Below are 22,800 nucleotides of genomic sequence, written 5' to 3'. Positions count from 1 at the left end.
TGTATTTTTTAATAGTAAAAAATATTTTTATGAGGTTTTGTAATGAATGAAAAAATGTGAATGAAGGTGAAATTATCTTTTCAGAATTTTATTAAAAAATATTAGTCCACATTGCCGTCTAAAATTTATATTATAAATATATATATAGTTATTTCTGAATACTTTACAGTAGAAATCAAATCGTCTAAAAAAAAAGAAAAGATATTTGATTAAATAGGAGTACAAACGATGGAATTCTTGAATTCTCCTAAAAATTATTAAAATAATCAACATCGTAGTTTTATAACTTATTCTATTTTATCCCAATCAACACAATAAATATGAAGTTGTATTTAGTTTTCTATTTCAATTGATACCTTTACTTTCCTTCCTTGATGATTTTTATTAAATTGTATGCAAATTCGATGATTTCTAAAACATACGAAATTGACTGAATATTTGTGAATAAATGCTTATTTAATAAAAAACCTTGTCTTGTAAATGTTCTTAGTACTATTTTAAAAAAAAATATTTCCAATGTCAATGTTATTCTGATTGCTACATTTATGATGGATAAGAATATGCGAGTTTAGAAATGAAACGTTTGTATAAATGTGTGTGAATAATATAAATGAGTATGCAAATATATTAACATTAAGTTTATAACAATAAATACTGGCATTTACTGGTAATGTGTCCACCCCGCCAATGCGTCTATAGTCAATGCACAAAATTTTTTACAATCAATTATATTACGAACGATTCTAAAATTTGCACATGGCACAATTACTGTAAATAAAATTTAGATTGTTATATATTAAACTTCGAGCAAAAATATTAAGGATTGTGTTTTACCGATCGTTGATACTCAACGACACTGTTATTACTAAAAATAAATAGATCCAAATGATGAATAGCATATCCTTTCATCTCGTTTCAAGACTGATGTTAAACGAACAATTGTGCTTAATTCGATTGTAACACTCGTTGAATTTATAATCATGTTTGAAATAATTGTATATAGTGATGATGAAATATCATTCTAAACCTTTTGATAGGTGTATTGATTTTTTTTTTTTGGTTGCACTTCATAAAGTGTTCAACTTGGCACACAGTTTGCTCTGGTCTTGTGGAGAATCATCGATCACGTTTTCAATGTAAATTTACTTGAATCTTGTATGAATTATCAAATAGTTGCCATTACATTTGAATGTAATATATATTGCCATTGTAAAATATTTTTCAATTGCGTAGCGTATTTAAGAGTTTTTGCATTAAAACATTAAGGTTTTTAAATAATAAAGAGCAATGTGGTAAATTGTAAAATATTAAGTGTTAACTCGAAATATACAAAATATGAAAATTCAATTTACCTCTTTGTTACTTTTCTGTTTTTATGGTTTTTTTTTGTCTTTTGAAGACTGAATTATTTGTTTCACTTTTACCATCGCAGATTACTACTAAACCGCAAGATAAAATGGTAAGCTAATAATTTCTAGCGTTAATAATATCAAATGTATTTTTATATATTGTCAAAAGGTAAATAAGAATAAATTAGTTAATTTAAAGTTCATGATATAATATAATAAAAATAGGAAAATTTTTCGAATTTTGTATTCTTGTATGATGTGGAGTATTAATTTTCAAATTGTAATTTTTTAAGGTGTCGTAAATTCAACAAAATGTCGATAGATAATAAATGTATCACTTTTCATATGAAATTAATTCAATTAGTATGTTATTGTAATAGGAAATTTGTTTGATCTAATTTTTTGTTAAAATTTACCATTAATTAACCCTCTGATGTTCCATAATGCAATTTTCCACATATGAACTGCATTATCATACTTCACAAGGTTAATTACGTTGTGTTATATTTTTTTCATGTTTTTTATTCCCATATATAATGTATAATATTGTAATTTCAAATTATTACTCCATATCTCGTCATACTTTCATATAGGGTACTGAATCTTTGAAAAAAATGACTGATTTAGAAAGATCTCCAGTCTCGATATATATTATTATATAAATATTAGGTGCATTAGCATTTTACGTGGGTGTAAATTTTTGCTTCGCTGTTTAATTTTAGTATTAAAAAAAAAAAACACTTGTGTCACGACGAGCAATATTTGTATAATGCAATACGTATACGCTCTTGTATCATATTTCTAATCTCAAATCGTATTAAAAACTCGAGCTTTCAGAATAACATTGATGTTCAACTATCCTCGATTGATTGTTTCATCTTTTTGAATTTTATTTCCATTACAATTAATAATGTGTACGAACGAGTGCATGTTTCTTGATGCACAGTGGGAAATATTAATGCTTAATTTGACCGATGCTGAATGATATTCTGATATTCAGTGTATTTTTTTCTTGAACGGCTCATTGGGACGATGATTTTGTATAATCGATGTGTATTAAATATGCAGGGTCGTACAAAATGTTTCCGTTTTAACGTCGTTGGGTTTATGATAGATTTTCTAGAGCTTTTTTGACTGATTTTCTACCAACGACGAGGCGAGGATTTGAGAATTCTTTGTAACATTGATATATCAATAATAAAAAATTATTGGATGTGTGTAAAATATTAAATTAAAACTTAAAAAGAAAAAAAGACGATTTTTGTAATCATACAATAAATCTTTGTTTGTGCGAGAAAACAGTGTGTTTAGTGAAATAAAAAGAATTGTTTATAAGTGCAAATATTTTTTAATACTTTTAATAAAAGGATAATGTCACACAAGAATGTTTATAAATTACAAAAAATAAAATAAAAAGTCGATTGAACCGCTGTAATATATTGTATGCTTGGCGAATGTTTTTAATTATACTTCTTATTATGTATTTAGTTACATAAGCAGCTAAGCTATTTAAAATATAGTAAGGAATTGAAATGTGATGATTTTTTCAATAATATTTTTTCCTTATTTTTAATTTATAAACACATTTACATTATAAACATATGGGCGAGCTAATAGTAGTTTTATAGAATTTTGCACGCCATATATGTACATAGTGAAGATTTACGCTTGATTGATCTAGCAGTCTGCCTTTTCTTTAATTAATTGTTTCAATGTAACACATTTCCTGCCATATTATATTGAATTGCCTTTTATAAACGATAAACAGAAAAGTATTGGGGCCAATGATTTGCTAGTGCAATTACCTTCACCTCTAATGAATTTTGTTAATTTGCAATGATGCTTTTGTTAAATTTTGCTCGAATGCTCGAGTTAATATAGAACTACGCAATCAAGTAAAAACCTTCACCCGTAATACATGCAAAATTCAATCCAGTTGTAAGAAATTAGCTCTCGTATACGCACATTTATCACACAACATTAATGGTGAGTGTAAGTATTAAAAATACATTTATTGTGGTAGTTATACACACAAATATCAAAGAATTCTATTGGCAGATTTAAGAAGTCCTAGCAAAGCCTATTGAAGTAATGGTATTCCTTAGAGCAGCGATTTTCACATTATAGTTTTTCGACTACTTCCGATCTCAGTCGTTCGGCCAAAGCTTTGCGTAGTTGCAACGAGGAATCTTGAACTGCTGCTTTGTCCACCGTAACACCTGATAGCATGAGTTTGGCCGTTTTGGCTGATTTGGGTCGGGTTGATGATTCAACTGTGTTTTCTGCTGATTCGCTGAGTTGTTTTTCTCTTATCTGTCTTTTCAATGTCAATAACTTATCTCGCTGTTGCTTTAAATACTGTTGACGCTGTTCAATATCCTAAAGTTAAACATACGCATTATAAATTAAATGATAACTTATATACAGAAAAAAATTACATTACTTTATAATATGTATGTATGGTATTAGAGCTGGAAATAGTGATATTACGACCATAAAACACTGTCACTTTTTGATACCTTTGTATAAATCTGTTACCGACAGTTGGCGCGAGCAAATGCGTTTCTGTAGTATCGGTGAATAGGTGTATAACATGCTGTCACACTGCATTCAATAATAATAACAGAACGCTTTGTCCCTTTCATTCACTTCTGTGTGAGTACGAGAACGCGCCAACTCTTAGTAACAGACATGTAAGAGTTGAAAAGGAAAAATATAATTATATCGGAGCTTTACACTTTTGACCATCATTTATTCGCTAAAAATAATTTAAAATACTATTAAGTAGCAATTTATTGAAAACAACAGTACGAGAAAGGTTATTTCAGTGATTTTGGAGTCTTTTTTATAACGAAAAATGCTATATTTGTCAATGAATTTTCAAACTTAATTATGTAAATGTAATTAGACTATTGCGTATTCACATTTGGAAATGACACCGAGTATGCAATTATTACAGATATAATTTTTTGGGTTCGGTGATTATTCCACACAAAGCGATCACACGTCACTAATATCTGGCGCCTGAAAATTCCATCCATCGAGAGTATCATACTAACGAGAACTCGAGTGCTAAATATTCCGTATTCGCCGGTTTATCGTGTGCAAAATAATCCGTTTACCGATTTTTTGTTGCGTAAGCATATGGCTGCTAACTGCATTGTTACGGCCATTAATGCGGAAGAAGGAAACGTCACGCTTGACATTGCAAGGTTAAACAACTGTCAAAATACAAAGTAAACAGTGTTTTATTTAGGACAATTATAAAATGATTAACACATAATGTCGATGAAAACTATAAAGCTTGTCACATTCGACGTGACGAGAACTCTATTACAATTTAGAATTCCTCCAGGAAGCAGATATGCCGAGATCGCAACGTCCTACGGGATTTCAGTAGACAGTACCAGAGTATCTAAGAAATTTAAATCAAGCTATCAACAAACGTCTCAAGTGTATCCAAATTTTGGAAAAAATACGGTCGGTTGGGAGCAATGGTGGACATTAGTCATAAAAAAGACTTTTGAAGATGATGTAAACGACAAAAGAGCCCTGGATTCATTAGCGACCAATCTCATACAATTGTATAGAACGGGAAATGAATGGATTCTATGCGAAGGTTGCGAAGGTGTACTGAATATTTTAAAACGCACTGGCATTAAAATAGGCGTAATATCTAATTTCGATCAACGACTTGGTGATATTTTGAAGAATGCTTGTATTGATCGATATTTTGATTTCATTGTCGGTTCTTACGACGCCGATTGTATGAAACCGGATTCGAAGATATTCCAGCAAGCTTTGACCGCGTCCAAATTAAGCGGGATTGTCAGTAAAGAATGTTTACACATAGGAGATGATATTAAAAATGATTATGTTGGAGCTACGTCTGCCGGATGGAATGCTATTCTAGTTTCTAATAAGCCGAGTCAAAATGAAAAAATAGACAGAAATCATGTATTTAATAGTTTGAATGATCTATGTGAATTTTTTATGAAAAATGAGAATATTTTTATAAAATAATATTCTTTTTTTATTTTGTTTTGTAAAATAAAATATTATGTAGGAACATATGTTTAATTTAATTCCTGAATTTTATTTACCTCTTTTAACGGTTTTGTTAGAACACTACTCTTATCATATTTATCTGTTGTGGATGTGGTTGCACTTCTATCTTCCTCGTTTTCTAATTCTGATTGATTAATTTTATGAGTCAACTCTTTTGTTGTAACGTGCCTTTGAAAATTATCTAGAGCTGATTTTAAATTATCTCTTTCTTGTTGAATGTTCTCAACCGCTGCAAACGTTTCAAATTCTTCACTGGGTTCTGGCTGCGGTTCTTCTAAGCTCAATCTTTAAAGCGGATCATATTAAATAATTACATTTTACACTATTCAGTGTGATAAGTATTATTCAATTTGCTCACTTTTTAACTTCCTCCATAATACTAGCGTCCTGGTATTCAATATCGTTCTCCGTACCAATATCTCCCGGTAAAAAAGAATTCGGCATCATTCCACTTCGTTGTTCGATTAATTCTAAAGCCTAAGATTTTAACACGGCATATAATAAAAAATATTTAATGATAAATTATTTCTTCATTCTTACCTGTAGTTGTAGTTCTACATTTCTTTGTGTCATCATTCTTGTGAATACAACCATGTCATTTGCAGCCCATATCTGTTCAAATAGTCTTTGATGAAAATGCAGTGGTAGACCGCCTACCTCATTCTTTGACATCTGACATGCCATTTCAAATTGTTCTGATGTAATGCCTATATCTTCCATGTAAGATCCTAGCATTAGATCAACCTATCGTGGTGAAAAAGAGTCATTAGTAATTTTAAACGATTATATAAAAATAAAATTGAAGTTAAAGATGCAAACCGATTTTAAATTGAACTGAAGGCAATCATTAATATGAACGAACATTTTGGAATATAATTAAAAGGTTTCGTTTTCTGAATTTTATTTAGCTTAAACATTAGTATTTATAAATATATATTATTTTTAATTTCAAGTCAAACAAAATATATCTTACAAGATTTCTGTATTCGTCGTGAATAGCAAGGTATTCCTGCTTTGTATGAATCTCTCCATTTTCTGTCGGCTCAAAAACTGAAATGATACACATGTCTCCGTGAATAAATAAAAAAGAATATTCAAACTTTAAACAGCGTATTTTTTAAACGACAACACAACTCAACAACGCTTCTAGTTTACATAATATACACATTCTATTGACATCTGACAAAACATTGACTTTGAACAATCAATTCATACTCCACGACTTCTCTTCGATGAACGTCTGCAATGGAGCGTTCCATATGGGGCCATGTAGGAATCCGACTAAAGAGTCGAAGACCCAAGCTGTCTCCTCAGGATTGTCCATGTTGCCGGATAAGACACAAGGGACGATTTGTATGCAAAGTGTAGCTATGGTAACTATGGGGTATTGCGAAGCATTTCACTGGCACGGACTTACATAAACATCTTTTGTGGAGGGACGTTCATTGTAATTAATATTTACTATATAATTTTTGATGGGAAATATGGCACATGTGCTCAACAGTGTTAGCTTTCACAAAACCCACGTATAAAAGAAAATTTTGTGACATTTACAAAATTATTTCATTACATATTTGACAATTAATGTCCGACGTATGAATATTGTAATAAATACAATAATTTAATGTTTGATTATTGAAAACTTCCATTGATAGACGTTCACATTTCTGAAAGAAAAAATGAATGCATTGTTTGTATTAGTTATTTCAGGTAGAGAAATAACAGCTATGACGTCACGATTCTCTGTAAATTTTAGCGATATAAAAAATTGCAAGAATCAACATGTCTGACAGTGAATCAATGTTTGAAAATTTCTAGCTAGTGCTCATGCGTCATATGACTACCGGCTGCTGTCTGACGTTGTTTCATAGCGATTGTCAAACTTTTGTGTCATAGCATAATAAGTAGACACCGGATGGTCACAGTGCTTTTTCTAGGAATCAGGACGGTTTAGTTCTATTTACAAAGCTAGAGTCCAAAAAAAAAAACGTTCGGCGAACCTTTAACAATGCAATGAACAATACACAGCACCCTCTGGTCCGTTTTTTTCAAGACTGCACCTTGGTTATCCGGCCTTTAATAATAAGTTATTATTAATAACCGTCTATTTAATTACGATTTTGAATTATAAACAGGATTTATGTAGGAAATGGATTTATACTGTATATTTTTTATAACAAAAACGTTGATATTATTGTATCAGACTAGTTATGAGGCGAAAACACATTCAAATGAACGGCACGGCATGTCTTGTTGGCTTCGAGTCTAGAAACGGTGGCATTTATTGTAATTACTTGTGTTAGATAAATAATTCAATAGCTCCTTCACTTTACCAAAGATAAAGTTAGACAATCCGGAAAATCATTCATATAAAAACCAGCTCATTTTGAATTCGTACGATTTTATTATTTCGACAAGTTATTATTATTTCTTTTACATTTCTTCAAATTTGGGATTAACCGTTATCAATCACTGTCAAGCTTATGTCTAAGGGCGGATAGAGAGCGTGCTTTTTCCAGGAATCACGGCGTTTTGGGTCTATTCACAAAGCTTGAGTGCAAAAAAAAAGGTTCGGCGAACCTTTAATAAAGGTTCATCATAAAAATGAACAATGCACAACGAACAATAAACAAAGAACGGCACGCTTCCAGTCCTACCTCTAGTTATGTCAATACAAGGGTAAAATATGACCGAAAAAACTCCAGGGGGTGATTTTTGGGACTGCGTGCCTCAGGCATGGATAGGCATGCTTTGGTTTTTTTTTGCATGTTAAAAAGTATCTAAAAAAAACACGCGCTGCGTGCCTCTCTGTGTGTTTTCACCCATAGCTTCAGCGGAATACCATCGAATGGGTTCTTTGAAAACATACATGTGTGCAATGTTGTGAATTTAAAAGTTGGTCTATTGTATAATATACATAAAAATTTTAAAAAGTAAGTCATCGAACTTTCAGATAGATCACCCATTCCATGTCTCTTTAATCTCTTCTCTAATGTATATAGTAAGAAAAATACAAGGAAAGAAAAATTACGTCACAGATCTGCATACATTTGCTATCGGTGAATAACTCTCGTCTTAAAAATGAACTTCCATTGATAATTCTATATTCACATCTAATCTATAATTTGGAAAGAGACTTTGTATGTAAATATCCTTGGTCGTCGTCGTCGTCGTCTTCGTCGTCTTCGTCGTCTTCGTCCGTAGATCGGTGACGTCATCGAACACGTGATTCGATTTTTTTTTTTTTTCGATCCATGGGCGCCGATTTTTTTTTTCGTTTCAATGGATTCACCCCCGCGGGGGCGCAAGGCGAGTAGCTTCATGGGGCCCCGCCAGGGGCGCCACAAGGGGCGCAGCCCCGTGGGGCTCAAAAGGGGGCGCCACAAGGGGCGCAGCCCCGTGGGGCCCCGTGGGGCCCCGAAGGGGGCCCGGGGGGCCCAGCCTCATGGGGCGCAGCCCCATGGGGCTCAAAAGGGGGTGCCACAAGGGGCGCAGCCCCGTGAAGCCCCGAAGGGGGCGCGGGGGGCCCAGCCTCATGGGGCTCAAAAGGGGGCGCCACAAGGGGCGCAGCCCCGTGGGGCCCCGAAGGGGGCCCGGGGGGCCCAGCCTCATGGGGCGCAGCCCCATGAGGCTCAAAAGGGGGCGCCACAAGGGGCGCAGCCCCGTGGGGCCCCGAAGGGGGCCCGGGGGGCCCAGCCTCATGGGGCGCAGCCCCATGGGGCTCAAAAGGGGGTGCCACAAGGGGCGCAGCCCCGTGAAGCCCCGAAGGGGGCGCGGGGGGCCCAGCCTCATGGGGCGCAGCCCCATGGGGCTCAAAAGAGGGCGCCACAAGGGGCGCAGCCCCGTGGGGCCCAGCCTCATGGGGCGCAGCCCCATGAGGCTCAAAAGGGGGCGCCACAAGGGGCGCAGCCCCGTGGGGCCCCGAAGGGGGCCCGGGGGGCCCAGCCTCATGGGGCGCAGCCCCATGGGGCTCAAAAGGGGGTGCCACAAGGGGCGCAGCCCCGTGAAGCCCCGAAGGGGGCGCGGGGGGCCCAGCCTCATGGGGCGCAGCCCCATGGGGCTCAAAAGGGGGTGCCACAAGGGGCGCAGCCCCGTGAAGCCCCGAAGGGGGCGCGGGGGGCCCAGCCTCATGGGGCGCAGCCCCATGGGGCTCAAAAGGGGGCGCCACAAGGGGCGCAGCCCCGTGGGGCCCCAGCCTCATGGGGCGCAGCCCCATGAGGCTCAAAAGGGGGCGCCACAAGGGGCGCAGCCCCGTGGGGCCCCGAAGGGGGCCCGGGGGGCCCAGCCTCATGGGGCGCAGCCCCATGGGGCTCAAAAGGGGGCGCCACAAGGGGCGCAGCCCCGTGGGGCCCCGAAGGGGGCCCGGGGGGCCCAGCCTCATGGGGCGCAGCCCCATGGGGCTCAAAAGGGGGCGCCACAAGGGGCGCAGCCCCGTGGGGCCCAGCCTCATGGGGCGCAGCCCCATGGGGCTCAAAAGGGGGCGCCACAAGGGGCGCAGCCCCGTGGGGCCCCGAAGGGGGCCCGGGGGGCCCAGCCTCATGGGGCGCAAGCCCTAATAGGCATTAACTAAGGGGGGCGAAGCCCTAGACGGCAATTAATCATGGGGGCGCGGAGGGGCGAAGCCCTAAAAGGCAACTGATCATGGGGGCGAAGCCTTAGACGGCATTTAATCATGGGGGCGCGGAGGGGCGAAGCCCTAAAAGGCATTAACTAAGGGGGGCGAAGCCCTAAACGGCAATTAATCTTGGGGGCGCGGGGGGCGAAGCCCTAAAAGGCAACTGATCATGGGAGCGAAGCCTTAGACGGCATTTAATCATGGGGGCGCGGAGGGGCGAAGCCCTAAAAGGCATTAACTAAGGGGGGCGAAGCCCTAAACGGCAATTAATCTTGGGGGCGCGGGGGGCGAAGCCCTAAAAGGCATTAACTAGGGGGGGCGAAGCCCTAGACGGCATTTAATCATGGGGGTGCGGAGGGGCGAAGCCCTAAAAGGCATTAACTAAGGGGGGCGAAGCCCGAAACGGCAATTAATCTTGGGGGCGCGGGGGGCGAAGCCCTAAAAGGCATTAACTAAGGGGGGCGAAGCCCTAGACGGCTTTGAATCATGGGGGCGCGGAGGGGCGAAGCCCTAAAAGGCAACTGATCATGGGGGCGAAGCCCTAAACGGCAATTGCTCATGGGGCGTGGAGGGGCGAAGCCCTAGAAGGCAAAGGCTCAGGGGGGTGCCGAGGGCGAAGCCCTAGAAGGCAAAAAAAAAAAATTGATTTTTTTTTTATTTTTTAAAAAAATTTTTTTGATTTTTTTTTTGATTTTTTTTTATTTTTTTTTTAATTTTTTTTTTAAATTTTTTTTTTAAATTTTAAAATTTTTTAATTTTTTTTAATTAATTTTTTTTCATGAGGGCGCAGCCTCATGGGGCGCAGCCCCATGGGGCTCAAAAGGGGGCGCAGCTTTATGGGGCACAGCCTTATCGGCCGCAGCCTTATGGGGCGCTGTCTTATGGGGCGCAGCCTTAGGGGCGCAGTCTTATGGGGCGCAGCCTTAGGGGCGCAGTCTTATGGGGCGCCGCCCTAGGGGCGGGGGGGCGAAGCCCTAAAAGGCATTAACTAAGGGGGGCGAAGCCCTAAACGGCAATTAATCTTGGGGGCGCGGGGGGCGAAGCCCTAAAAGGCATTAACTAAGGGGGGCGAAGCCCTAGACGGCATTTAATCATGGGGGTGCGGAGGGGCGAAGCCCTAAAAGGCATTAACTAAGGGGGGCGAAGCCCTAAACGGCAATTAATCTTGGGGGCGCGGGGGGCGAAGCCCTAAAAGGCATTAACTAAGGGGGGCGAAGCCCTAGACGGCTTTGAATCATGGGGGCGCGGAGGGGCGAAGCCCTAAAAGGCAACTGATCATGGGGGGCGAAGCCCTAAACGGCAATTGCTCATGGGGCGTGGAGGGGCGAAGCCCTAGAAGGCAAAGGCTCAGGGGGGTGCCGAGGGCGAAGCCCTAGAAGGCAAAAAAAAAAAAATGATTTTTTTTTTTGATTTTTTTAAATTTTTTTTTTGATTTTTTTTTTATTTTTTTTTTGATTTTTTTTTTGATTTTTTTTTTATTTTTTTTTTTATTTTTTTTTTTAATTTTTTAATTTTTTTTTTTTTTTTAATTAAATTAGCTTAGTCATGTTTAAGCGGTTTATATTATAAACACTGAGCGAAGCCGGGTAATACAGCTAGTAAATTATAAAATAGAATAGTAAATGCAAAATTGGAGTCAGAATCGTCAGCTTTTTAACGATTTTTATTCTTGACAAAAAGCCTGGTTTTAAGTGCCTATCGGATTATAAATCATTTGAAAAATATCTATATATTTTTTTATCTTTGCGTAGGTACTCATTTGGAGTGTGATAATCATATAAATTCTACGCACTATAATATAAATATACCTACATATGTATGCAGTGGCGGACTGGGACTGAAATCAGTGCATGCCAGGAGTCAAAGGGGCCCCACCAGGGTTAAAAAAATTTGTCCCCCCCCCTCCATATAACAAAATTTTCTTCTTTCCATCACGCTAAAAATCAAGGGAAAATTTTTTTTTTTTTTTTTTTTCAAAAATGGTAAACAAATTTAGGTTAAAGAAAAATGGCAAAAGCAAAATAGATCCATAAATTACATTGTATATTTCGTTTTAACCCTTGTCCTAGGTAAATAGAATGCATCATAAAAGAATCAGGGACGTCATTTCAGCTTTTCCTTGGGCTGGCAAAGATTGGTCAAATTGAATTTTTTTTCAAAAAATCTTTTTTTATCGGAATAAAAATGGAAAATATTCTTTGCATACACCTTATTGAGTTATAAAATATGAAAAAAAGAAGCTTATATTTGAAAAAATAATTATAAAAAAATATTATGTAAAAAGTGAAAAAAGCGCCGCAGGCGAAAATTTTTTTCCAAAAATCTTCACATGGTCAACGAAAATCGACCATCAAACTGAGTCACTAAAAACTATCAATTAACTTAATTTCTACCGACTGTCTTTTCACTTTATCTATGTACATATGTACGTAATAACAATAGATAAAGTTTTGTGATTATGCGAAAATTCGAACTCAGAATCGATCACTGATCACGTTTACATAATATAGAAAAATGTGTGTGGCTCTGTGTGTCTGAGTGTGTGTAAAATTTCGTGAACACCCGTTAACCGAAAGTGACAGTTTACTCCTGTTTTTTACCACACCCCTGAACGTATCAAGCTGAAAATTTATATTTTTATTCTTTATGTACTAAATTTGATGAAGTTTTGGTCAGAAAGCAATTTTATTAAATAACTAAAACTTGTTTTGGACCGAATTCGTTACACATGAAGTTTAAATCCATCTCATTCGTTGTTTTGTGAGAGAATGGACGTCTGCAAATAAAATAAAAATACGAGAAATAAAACCATTTGTGATTGAACCGATTCAGTAAAATATTAATTTAAAACATTTCTTGAAAACAAAAAATACACGAACTTTCGGAAAAATAAACGTTACACATCTGTTTTTGAGACAAAATAAAGTAAAGGGGACCTTTCTAACGATTCGCTCCATAGGATGGATTTTACCCATGGCATACCACTTAAAAACCTAAATATGCTTTGAAATAATTTTTTTTTTCAAAGCACATAGCAGCGATTATTTTATTAATTACCCAAAAGTAACATAAGAAATAAACGTAGTATTCATAGATCCATAGTATCTCATTAATCATTAAATTCATAATATTTTCTAAATTCTCACTATTCCTTAATTTAGGGGGGCGATTGCTCCCCTATGCCCCCCCCCCCAAATTACGTCCCTGAAAACGATGCATAATATTTTCAATTAAATGTTAATCGAAAATCGGGATTTTGGGGAGGGGGCCCCTATCCTATATTTCTATATACATGGATGTGTCTAGATTAGGAATAGATTTTATATTAGGAAACTGTTTACAATTGTGTATTTAAATCTTACTATATCGTCGAAGTATAATCAAATGTTATTTTGAAAGTATGAAGTAAATTTAAATAGCTGGTTGATGATAAATCGTCCTATCAAAATTGTTTTAAGCAATTCAGTTTATATTATTCACGGAAATTTGTTTATTACCATTTTTATTTCAGTAGGTAGTTGTTACATAGGTATTGGTATATACATAATATTGACGTTGGAAATGGGCCCGGCAAAAGGGCCCACGCAAATGTTGAAACTTACATTTTGAGCCTAATAAAAAAAGTTAACCGATCCTTGGGCCGTTAAAGCAGGTATTAGTTGTTTTTGTATATCGTAAGAAATTTGTTTTGTTGAAATACCCAAACTTTAGGTCCCAAAGTGCAATATCCTATAATTTTTTACACACGTGAAATAGATAAAAAGTTATTTAATTTCACTGAGGGCCCATATTTTCTAACAGACAGTGGGGCCCACATGCCATCGGGCATGTTCGCTTGTATGGCCAGTCCGCCACTGTATGTATGTTTTAAATGTGTGCTTATTTAATACTCACGGTTTGTACTGCACTGGGTTCAAGATGTGGGCTTGTGTTTGTGTGCGCATAGCCATGAAGCGGTTGCGCCAAAATCGCCATTTTTTTTTATATAAATTTCGAGGTTGCATCTAAAATGCTTATTTATGTTCCAAATATGTACAGGTTGAAGCTGAAATTAAACATTTTAGGAGCATTTAATAGTGTAAAATTTACTTAGAAATCGTACAATACTCTCGAATAATACAATAATATAAATTTAATCGTTGGAAAGACGCTTCTATGTTTTTTACACCTCCATACTATGTATGTAGACAAATGTTAGTAATAATGCAGAAAATTATACGACCTTACTGTATTTTTACCGTTATGAAGCATAAATAATGGATTTGTCTCTTTTTTAGATAAAAAATTAACGGGTCGTCAACCTAAATGCATAGATATTAAATATAATATTAACAGAAATATGTCAAGGGAATGTTATTTTATTTTTAAAATTTACAATTGTGGGACTCCCGTCCGTTATTGAACCATGCATGTGACGCATGTTTAATATTTTCGACGCCACTGCTTATTGGAAAAAATTAAAGGTGCAGATTAAAAGCGTTAAAAAATATAAGACTATTGACGTAAATAATATATCGATAAGGGAAATATATCGACGTTTATAACAATGCTTACGAGAGTTTCGGATCTATTTAGAAGCGAGCGCGCGGAGGAATACAGTGAGCGTCTACACGGGAGTATAAAGGCGTTTGAACGGCGGGGCCGCGTCAGTCGTCATCCGAAGCCGGGGTGGAGAGGTCGCCGCTCTGTTCTTCCATATTCCGCCATTGTTCGGAGCCCCATCGAATACTGGCGCCCCAGTCAGGTGTGTGTAATTGTAATCACAAAAAAAATAAGTCGAGTATCGAGTGCGCCGCATGAAAGGAGATCCCCGAGCCGCCAGCAGCGATAGCGAGTTTTTGAGCGTCGAACGGACATTCTAGAAAACAAGATGGCGGCCGGCGTGCAATCGCACCATGGAACCGAAGCGCTCTCACAGTGGATCAGCGACGTGCGCAGCAAGAGCGTGCGCATGCGCAGACAGAGACGATCAGATCTGAGGACACAGGCAATTCTAGGGAGGGCCCTGCGCACTGCCGAAGACGAGCTGGTGAGTCGCCAGAGAGAGCGCGCGCGCCGCTGGGCCCGACTTCAGCCCCTCCTCGCCCCGCCGCCACCCCCCCCGCCCTGCCAAGACGAGGATTGGCTGCGCGAACTGCAGAAGCTCGACGACTTCTTCAACGATCTCAACAGCGTCCAAATTAGCGATTACTTGCAAACATAATAATACCATATGACTATTCCTTTGTCTACTGATTCTAATCTGATATATGTGATTTCTCCTCTCACTCGTGGGAATATACGTGTATATCTACGACAGTAGGCGTAGACTAGATTATAACGATGTGCTGTGATATGTAGAGACACTATGTAGGGTGTATTTTTAATTGCAGTCTCTCCGCCTCGGCCTCGGCGGCTCAGTCGGCTCCATCAGGCCGTTTGCCGGAGGATCTGCGCGCTCAGGATTTGGTTTGTAGTCGTATCGGTTACTCAAATTACCTTATAAATGCATTTATATTATATATATATATATAGAGTCATTGATAGTCGTAAAAGCCTATTTGATGTTATTTATTTTTTTAAATTATTGATTCACATTGAATCGTGACTTGTAAATATGAAGAAAATAAAGTGTTTTTTCTGTCTTATTTTTCTCTATCATTATTTTCCTTTTTTACTGCTCTTGTATAACTGAATATTTTTCACATGTGATTTTTGAACTTTTCATGGACTCGTGACCGACCGGGTGGAGGTTTGGCCGCTGCCCGTTGCGTCAAAGCCCGCTGACTGACCCGATTACTGCACACACTCACCGCCAGTGCGCCTAGTTAAACTAACACATACCTCGCCTTATATCGAAAAGGACGCACCCGTTCTGAGACGTCTCTGACGACCGAGTCTGCGCGTTGGAGTTATATGAACTGTAGTATTTTTATGCAAATGAGATATATGTTCTGAATATTGCCATTTATTTGTGTGGAGAGGGCGCTTAACCATTACGATATGTGGATTTTGTGAGAATTATTTAAGGTAGACAATACTGCAAACCGACCATTTTTCGTGGAACTTTGGCCTATATATGCGAGGTTGCGTCGTCTGTGTTTCCGCATTTCGACATATCTGGAAGAATTTATTAGTAAGTCTTCTTGTAAAATTTACTGGAAGTACATGATTTAGTTTTGCATAATTGCAATATTTTGCGAGGTCTCCTCCGAGGTCTGTTAATATTTTTCCCCCCCTCCGACTTTGAGAGCTTTCAGAGACCAGACGAGTGACTCACTTTCCTGTACCCAGTACAAGCTTACAGTCTGAAGATTCGCTTGGATCTGAAGTCGGCGGATTTGTGTGAAGTCGTAAGCTGTGCCGAAATAGTTGTATTTTTAATACTATGTGAGGTCTCGATAATGAGGCCTCTTAATCTTCGACCTGCTTGAGAGTTTTCAGAAACCAGAAAATGGAACGTATTTCGTGTAGCCGGTTGATATGCGCACAACTGAAGACCTATAATACTAGTTGACCAGATCCTAACGATCGATGGATTTGCGTGGAGTCGTAAGCCGATCATGTCATTTTAGTGGGATTACAATATTATGTGAGGTCCTAGAAGTGGGATCTCTTAATATTTCCTCCGATTTGTTTGAAAATTTCAGAGAGCAGTTGAAAGGAATTTAATTATTTGTCCCGTCTTGCACGCTCGTGAGATCCACCGTACTGTGATTACTCAGATTAAAGAGTTGACGACTGAAGGGATTTGCTGGAAGCGTAACTAGTTGGATTTTGAAATATGTCTACTTTGCTCTCTGCCAGTCCCTCCACTAGAGGGGCTTGATTCGATCTTGTAGTTTTACAGATGTGGAGGGTGCTCGATAGGGCACGCGTCATTACGACTCCAGGATTGAGAAAATTTAAATAGTTCCAGATCGGCCATAATTGGCAGTCTAACGTCAGGCAGGTGATGGCTCTTTCTGGATGACCAACATTGTTGCATTATTGGTATTATTCCAATTAAATTTAGACGTTATAGTACATGTGCTTGCAAAGTGACTTGCAGGTAGATGTGATCGGGGGTGGGGAGGCTAATCACTACATTAGTTTTACAGATATAGCATACAGATCTCTGTAACTTAGGTAGTCTGGATTTGTCTTTCTACGTCGGGAAATGATATGGCCATGGCGCCACAATGAAGAAAGAAAATTGGTTTTTTTTGACAAGAGAAAGATGTACAGTAGGTGTTTTCCGAGGTAGCACCCATGCAGACCTGAGTTTTTCTGGTCGATTATTGATATTAAGCGGGGACGGGGGGAAACTACTCTTTATGAAGATTTTTCAGTTTGCGGTTTCGTGAAGCTCTACTCGACCAGTATACTGATATGGTGGAATAATTGAAATTGTTCGTTCGAGATCGTGACAATTGAGAGAATTGGACAATCGAGAGAATTGGTTTTTTTGACAAGAGAAAGATGTACAGTAGGTGTTTTCCGAGGTAGCACCCATGCAGACCTGAGTTTTTCTGATCGATTATTGATATTAAGCGGGGATGGGGGGGAAATTACTCTTTATGAAGATTTTTCAGTTTGCGGTTTCGTGAAGTTCGACTCGACCAGTACACTGATTTGGTGAAATAATTGAAATTGTTCGTTCGAGATCGTGACAATTGAGAGAATTGGACAATCAAGAGAATTGGTTTTTTTGACAAGAGAAAGATGTACAGTAGGTGTTTTCCGAGGTAGCACCCATGCAGACCTGAGTTTTTCTGATCGATTATTGATATTAAGCGGGGATGGGGGGGAAATTACTCTTTATGAAGATTTTTCAGTTTGCGGTTTCGTGAAGTTCGACTCGACCAGTACACTGATTTGGTGAAATAATTGAAATTGTTCGTTCGAGATCGTGACAATTGAGAGAATTGGACAATCAAGAGAATTGGTTTTTTTGACAAGAGAAAGATGTACAGTAGGTGTTTTCCGAGGTAGCACCCATGCAGACCTGAGTTTTTCTGATCGATTATTGATATTAAGCGGGGATGGGGGGGAAATTACTCTTTATGAAGATTTTTCAGTTTGCGGTTTCGTGAAGTTCGACTCGACCAGTACACTGATTTGGTGAAATAATTGAAATTGTTCGTTCGAGATCGTGACAATTGAGAGAATTGGACAATCAAGAGAATTGGTTTTTTTGACAAGAGAAAGATGTACAGTAGGTGTTTTCCGAGGTAGCACCCATGCAGACCTGAGTTTTTCTGATCGATTATTGATATTGAGCGGGGATGGGGGGGAAATTACTCTTTATGAAGATTTTTCAGTTTGCGGTTTCGTGAAGTTCGACTCGACCAGTACACTGATTTGGTGAAATAATTGAAATTGTTCGTTCAAGATCGTGACAATGTGAAGTATGCGTGACTAAGAACATACGAGAGATCTCATGGAGGTTTTTTTTATTTGAGTATTTGCATGAATAATGTATTGTTAATATGTAGTGTGAGCTGGCAGATTTGTGCCTAGTCATCACAGGCCTAACTTTAAGTAGGTCGTATTGAAAAGAGCGACGATAAGGTATGCGGATTTAAATAAAACATACCAAACATAATCGTGATAAAACCCACGTGCTCTGATGTGATAAATCTGACACCTGGCTGCTTACATGTCGCCGTTCATGTATGGAGGTAAGGCGACCTAACCTGTCTGCTAATGTTGACTATCATATAATCTAATTTTAGTTACCGTTTTTTCAGTATTTTACTTTTAGTTCTGTGTTTTACGAGATAATTTGAGGAATGAGAATTACTATCAATATTTGTGAACAGTTTCTGTTTTCGTTTTGAAGTGTTGCTAATAAGTGAGTTTGATTGTGTAGATTGTACATGTCTGGAATCTCAAACCTTAAAATAGTAATTCTGCGTGTAGGTATGATTTATAAATTGCTTCTTGACGAAAAATAATTGTTTTCTCTATAAATTAGTTTGTAGTGTTTGGGTTGGATTTTTTCTTCTACTTGCAGATTTTTAGTTGCGATATTCACTTCAGTGGCATAAATATAATGCATTTTGGCATAGGAATTAAGAAGACACATTTATTTCTGGTTATTGTCGATTGCTTGATTGTTCTAAATCACTAAGTCTTTTCATGGATGCAAAATAAAGTTCGTTTTGTGTTTGGTATTTTATTTCACATGTATAGTGAGTGAGTTTGTGTTATTAAGTTTAATTCAATATTCTGAATTGTTAAAATATTTCCTGTATGTGGCTTCGGAAGTTTCTACTCAATTTTCAGGTTTTCTCATTGTTAGTAATTTAATGAGATTAAAGCGAAAGGAAAATCTGCATACTATACATGATCACCCGTCCATATAGAAATGAAGTTCTTTCAGTAGAAACACCGATTTCGAATATGTGTGCATTAAAAAGTTTTGTGTATCGAAATTGTGCTCCATGGAACAATGTCTGAAGTTACTAATGGTAGAGCTTTCGAACTCTTCTGTAAACTAGGTTTGTGATGTACTCTTGAGGTAACGACGTGCTGTACATCCAATATAACTTACAATTTTTTGTTGTGATATGCTAGTTAGTAGTGGTCTTTACGAATTTTTGAAACCATTTCAGTATACTGTGATTATTAATACTTGTACGAAGCATGAATCAAATCACCCAGTAGGGTAATGGAAATTTGGCGCTTCTAAGGAAATGGGCATATGAAATAAGAACATAAATTTTAGGCAAATCCATTTTGAAGATTGAAGATCGATCAGTGCCCGAAATCGTCACTATTATTTGTTTCAGATGGAATGTCAGTTAGCATTTAGAAAACACCCAATCCCTTGGCAAATTATGATAAGCTGGACACTAGATTCAATTTACCACACTTCTGTACAATACATGCGGGAATTGAAGGTTGTTTCCAGAGCAAAATAAGAAAATACCCGTTAACTGAGATTATAGGTCAATTCCCTGTGAGATGTAAATCTTTAAATCCTATAATATTGGCTGAACATGTTGCATATGTCCAAGTAGAGGATAGATATATTTTCAACGAATCACACGTGACTTATAATTTACAAACGTGACACTACCTGTACGGGTACCCACACAAGTTACAAAATGGAAAATCGATTTTTTAGTTGCGCTGATAAACCTGGTAGGTATCTGTTGTATTAGAAATACGCAAATATTTTTTTAGTCTGAATTCAGGTGGCGTGTAGGTGCAATAAGGCTTACTGTGGGGTGACATCCGATTTCATTCCCAATATATTCATTATTTGACCACCCCCTGTTGCGGCAAAATTTTAATTCTTAAAGGGCTTGGCATGTGGCATGACACGGGAATCTTGAGATGATAGCGCTACTAGTGGGAAACACTGAAGCGGTTGACCTACGATGAGATTTTAGCAGTATCTTGTGGTCATAGGATACAATGGAGATGCGAGATCATATCAATAGCAGCGCAATTCAACTTTGAGACTGAATGCTTAGGAGTACCATTACATTATTACAAATGAGAAGGTTCATTAACGAGGACACAATCAACATTCAAAATATGTTACATTATCGAGGACACATTCCATATTAAGAATATTATTAGCCATTGAAGACATTCGACATTAAGAACATCATTCATTCACAAACGATAAATTCTGTGTAAAGAATGTCCATCGAGGCTACATTCAATATTTAAATTATTCATCATTGGGACACATTCAATATTGAGAAAATACATGCTATGAATAGCAACGTTCATCTCAAATGCTGAGGATATCTTTAGTGCTACGCTTCTGCACTGTTGAGCTGTAGGTTTTCACTTCGAACATGGGAAGATGTCGTTATCATCACACAGTTCGCAATTCTGACATTGATTATATGGCAGCGGAGAGCTAAGATCTATCTATAGGTTGATAAACTTGTGAATTATTATACATTCAAGTTCACTTAATGGAAGGACCCTGGTTTATAGCAAATTTTAATTGAACCTGGGTTCCGAGGGCTACAGTAAAGGAAAAGAGACCAGGGGCAGAAGACTGGGCAATAACCTATTGAACGAGCAGACGGCAGTGGTTGACTAAGGAACGAGAACGGGTGGGCAGGAGGCGTACAGCTAAGGATCATGGGGCAAGAACATTGCTGAGGTAGACAAAGGAACGAGCGGACTGCGGCGAGGGACCAGGGCAAGAAGACCACAGAACGAGCGGACTGCGGCAGGGGACCAGGGACGAGAGGACTGCGGCGAGGGACCAGGGCAAGAAGACTTCAGACCGAGCGGACTGCGGCAGGGGACCAGCGACGAGAGGACTGCGGCGAGGGACCAGGGACGAGAGGACTGCGGCGAGGGACCAGGGGCAAGAGGACTGGCACTAGACTACTACGAGGGATCATAGAACGAGCAGATTACGGCGAGGGACCATGGAACGAGCGAACTGCGGCGAGGGACCAGGGAACGAGTGGACTGCGGCGAGGGACCACGGAACGAGCGGACTTCGGCGAGGAACCACGGAACGAGTGGACTGCGGCATGGGACCACGGAACGAGCGGACTGCGGCGAGGGACCAGGGAACGAGCGGACTGCGGCGAGGGACCAGGGAACGAGCGGACTACGGCGAGGGACCAAGGAACGAGCGGACTGCGGCGAGGGACCAAGGAACGAGCGGACTGCGGCGAGGGACCATGGAACGAGCGGATTGCGGCGAGGGACCAGGGAATTAGCAGACTGCGGCGATGGACCAGGAAACGAGTTGATTGTGGCGAGGGTACTATGGTGAGTGGTGATTAGAACCACATCGATAAAAGAGGCTAGTGTATTGTAATATTGATAAAGACTGGATTGGTGATCACATTGCAGGGCAAATTGCTAGGTGGGAAAAATGGCTAAAATACAACTGGAACGGCGTTTACGAGGGATTTTTGGAGGTTAGCTGATAGCAGACTGACTGGTAGAAATCCCTTCAGTTATAGAAGCAGAATTAAGATTTATGAAAACAAAAAGTAACTGCAAATTGTGATGGTATATGCCATATCATTTGTAAACTAACTGAACGGCGGTGGCATAATTACAGTTTCGCTAATTATAGAACTAGAGTGAGGGACCCAAGACAAAATAATAACCAAGTTGCTTATTTTTGGATGATAACGAGACCTTCAGTGACAGCTGATAATCAACGATGGAGAATATAATGCCATTTCATTTGTTTATCTAACTGAACGGTGGTGGCATAATTACAGTTTCGCGAATTATAGAACAACTATAGTGAGGGACCCAAGACAAAATAAACACGTTGCTTAATGGAAGATACGAGACCTTCAGTGGCAGCTGATAATCAACAACGGAAAATATATGCCATTTCATTTGTAAATCTAACTGAACGGCGGTGGCATAATTACAGTTTCGCGAATTATAGAACAACTATAGTGAGGGACCCAAGACAAAATAAACACGTTGCTTAATGGAAGATACGAGACCTTCAGTGACAGCTGATAATCAACAATGGAGAATACATCAGATAAAAGTTCTATTTTTACAGATATTAAATTGGTTTTCATCTATATTCATATGTATTATCTCAGTATTTGTAATATTGATAGCTGAGACATGGCGAATTTAATAGTAAATATTCATGTTTTTTTTTTTGTTAAATTTATTTGAATCGAAAAAATAATATTAAACCAATTAATTGAATTGTCGTCATAGAAACTTTGTATTGTTTACGAAGTTCCCAACCAAAGAAAAACTTCTTTTCTTTTTAGAAATTATATATTAGATTACTTGTATTTTATTTATGAAAAATAAAATGTTATAATTTATATT

General features: G+C 38.6%; 2 protein-coding genes and 2 long non-coding RNA genes across 7 annotated transcripts; 3 read left to right on the top strand and 1 right to left on the bottom strand.

Annotated features, from left to right (window-relative positions):
- Positions 1 to 55: 55 nt before the first annotated feature.
- Positions 56 to 7,104, bottom strand: LOC143921009 (cilia- and flagella-associated protein 36). Of its 4 annotated transcripts, none has more exons than XM_077444090.1 (6): positions 6,633 to 7,104; positions 6,391 to 6,467; positions 5,958 to 6,161; positions 5,776 to 5,894; positions 5,453 to 5,702; positions 56 to 3,728 (listed from the first exon to the last, which is right to left on the bottom strand). In XM_077444090.1, the coding sequence occupies exons 1-6, from the start codon at positions 6,739 to 6,741 to the stop codon at positions 3,471 to 3,473; spliced, it is 1,017 nt and encodes a 338-aa protein (XP_077300216.1). In that variant the 5' UTR covers positions 6,742 to 7,104; the 3' UTR covers positions 56 to 3,470. The 4 variants fall into 4 exon arrangements, with proteins under 4 accessions (XP_077300216.1, XP_077300217.1, XP_077300218.1 ...); XM_077444091.1 differs by having other exon boundaries at positions 6,988 to 7,098; XM_077444092.1 differs by having other exon boundaries at positions 6,552 to 7,091.
- LOC143921026 (rhythmically expressed gene 2 protein-like) lies at positions 4,535 to 5,410 on the top strand. Its single transcript, XM_077444124.1, has one exon. It carries the CDS (start codon positions 4,632 to 4,634, stop codon positions 5,370 to 5,372), a length of 741 nt encoding a protein of 246 aa, XP_077300250.1. The 5' UTR covers positions 4,535 to 4,631; the 3' UTR covers positions 5,373 to 5,410.
- A 6,844-nt stretch (positions 7,105 to 13,948) lies between the features above and the next one.
- Positions 13,949 to 17,226, top strand: LOC143921035 (uncharacterized). Its single transcript, XR_013261384.1, has 3 exons — positions 13,949 to 14,225; positions 14,310 to 14,776; positions 15,405 to 17,226. It is a non-coding gene; the product is annotated as an uncharacterized LOC143921035 (long non-coding RNA).
- Positions 15,775 to 22,795, top strand: LOC143921036 (uncharacterized). Its single transcript, XR_013261385.1, has 5 exons — positions 15,775 to 17,004; positions 17,104 to 17,483; positions 18,213 to 21,562; positions 21,705 to 21,753; positions 21,838 to 22,795. It is a non-coding gene; the product is annotated as an uncharacterized LOC143921036 (long non-coding RNA).
- The last annotated feature ends 5 nt before the right edge of the window (positions 22,796 to 22,800 follow it).

This window comes from Arctopsyche grandis, chromosome 13, assembly GCF_051622035.1.
Source record: "Arctopsyche grandis isolate Sample6627 chromosome 13, ASM5162203v2, whole genome shotgun sequence".
Classification (NCBI taxonomy): Eukaryota; Metazoa; Arthropoda; class Insecta; order Trichoptera; family Hydropsychidae; genus Arctopsyche; species Arctopsyche grandis.
This window is presented reverse-complemented; position numbering and strand designations above follow the sequence as displayed.

Excerpts from the sequence above, each read along its gene's own strand:
- LOC143921026 (XM_077444124.1), top strand. The coding sequence starts at position 4,632 with ATGTCGATGAAAACTATAAAGCTTGTCACATTCGACGTGACGAGAACT.
- LOC143921009 (XM_077444090.1), bottom strand. The coding sequence starts at position 6,741 with ATGGACAATCCTGAGGAGACAGCTTGGGTCTTCGACTCTTTAGTCGGA. Across the intron at positions 5,895-5,957 it reads ATGTAGAACTACAACTACAG|GCTTTAGAATTAATCGAACA; the intron begins GTAAGAATGAAG and ends TTAAAATCTTAG. Across the intron at positions 3,729-5,452 it reads TAACAAAACCGTTAAAAGAG|GATATTGAACAGCGTCAACA; the intron begins GTAAATAAAATT and ends GTTTAACTTTAG.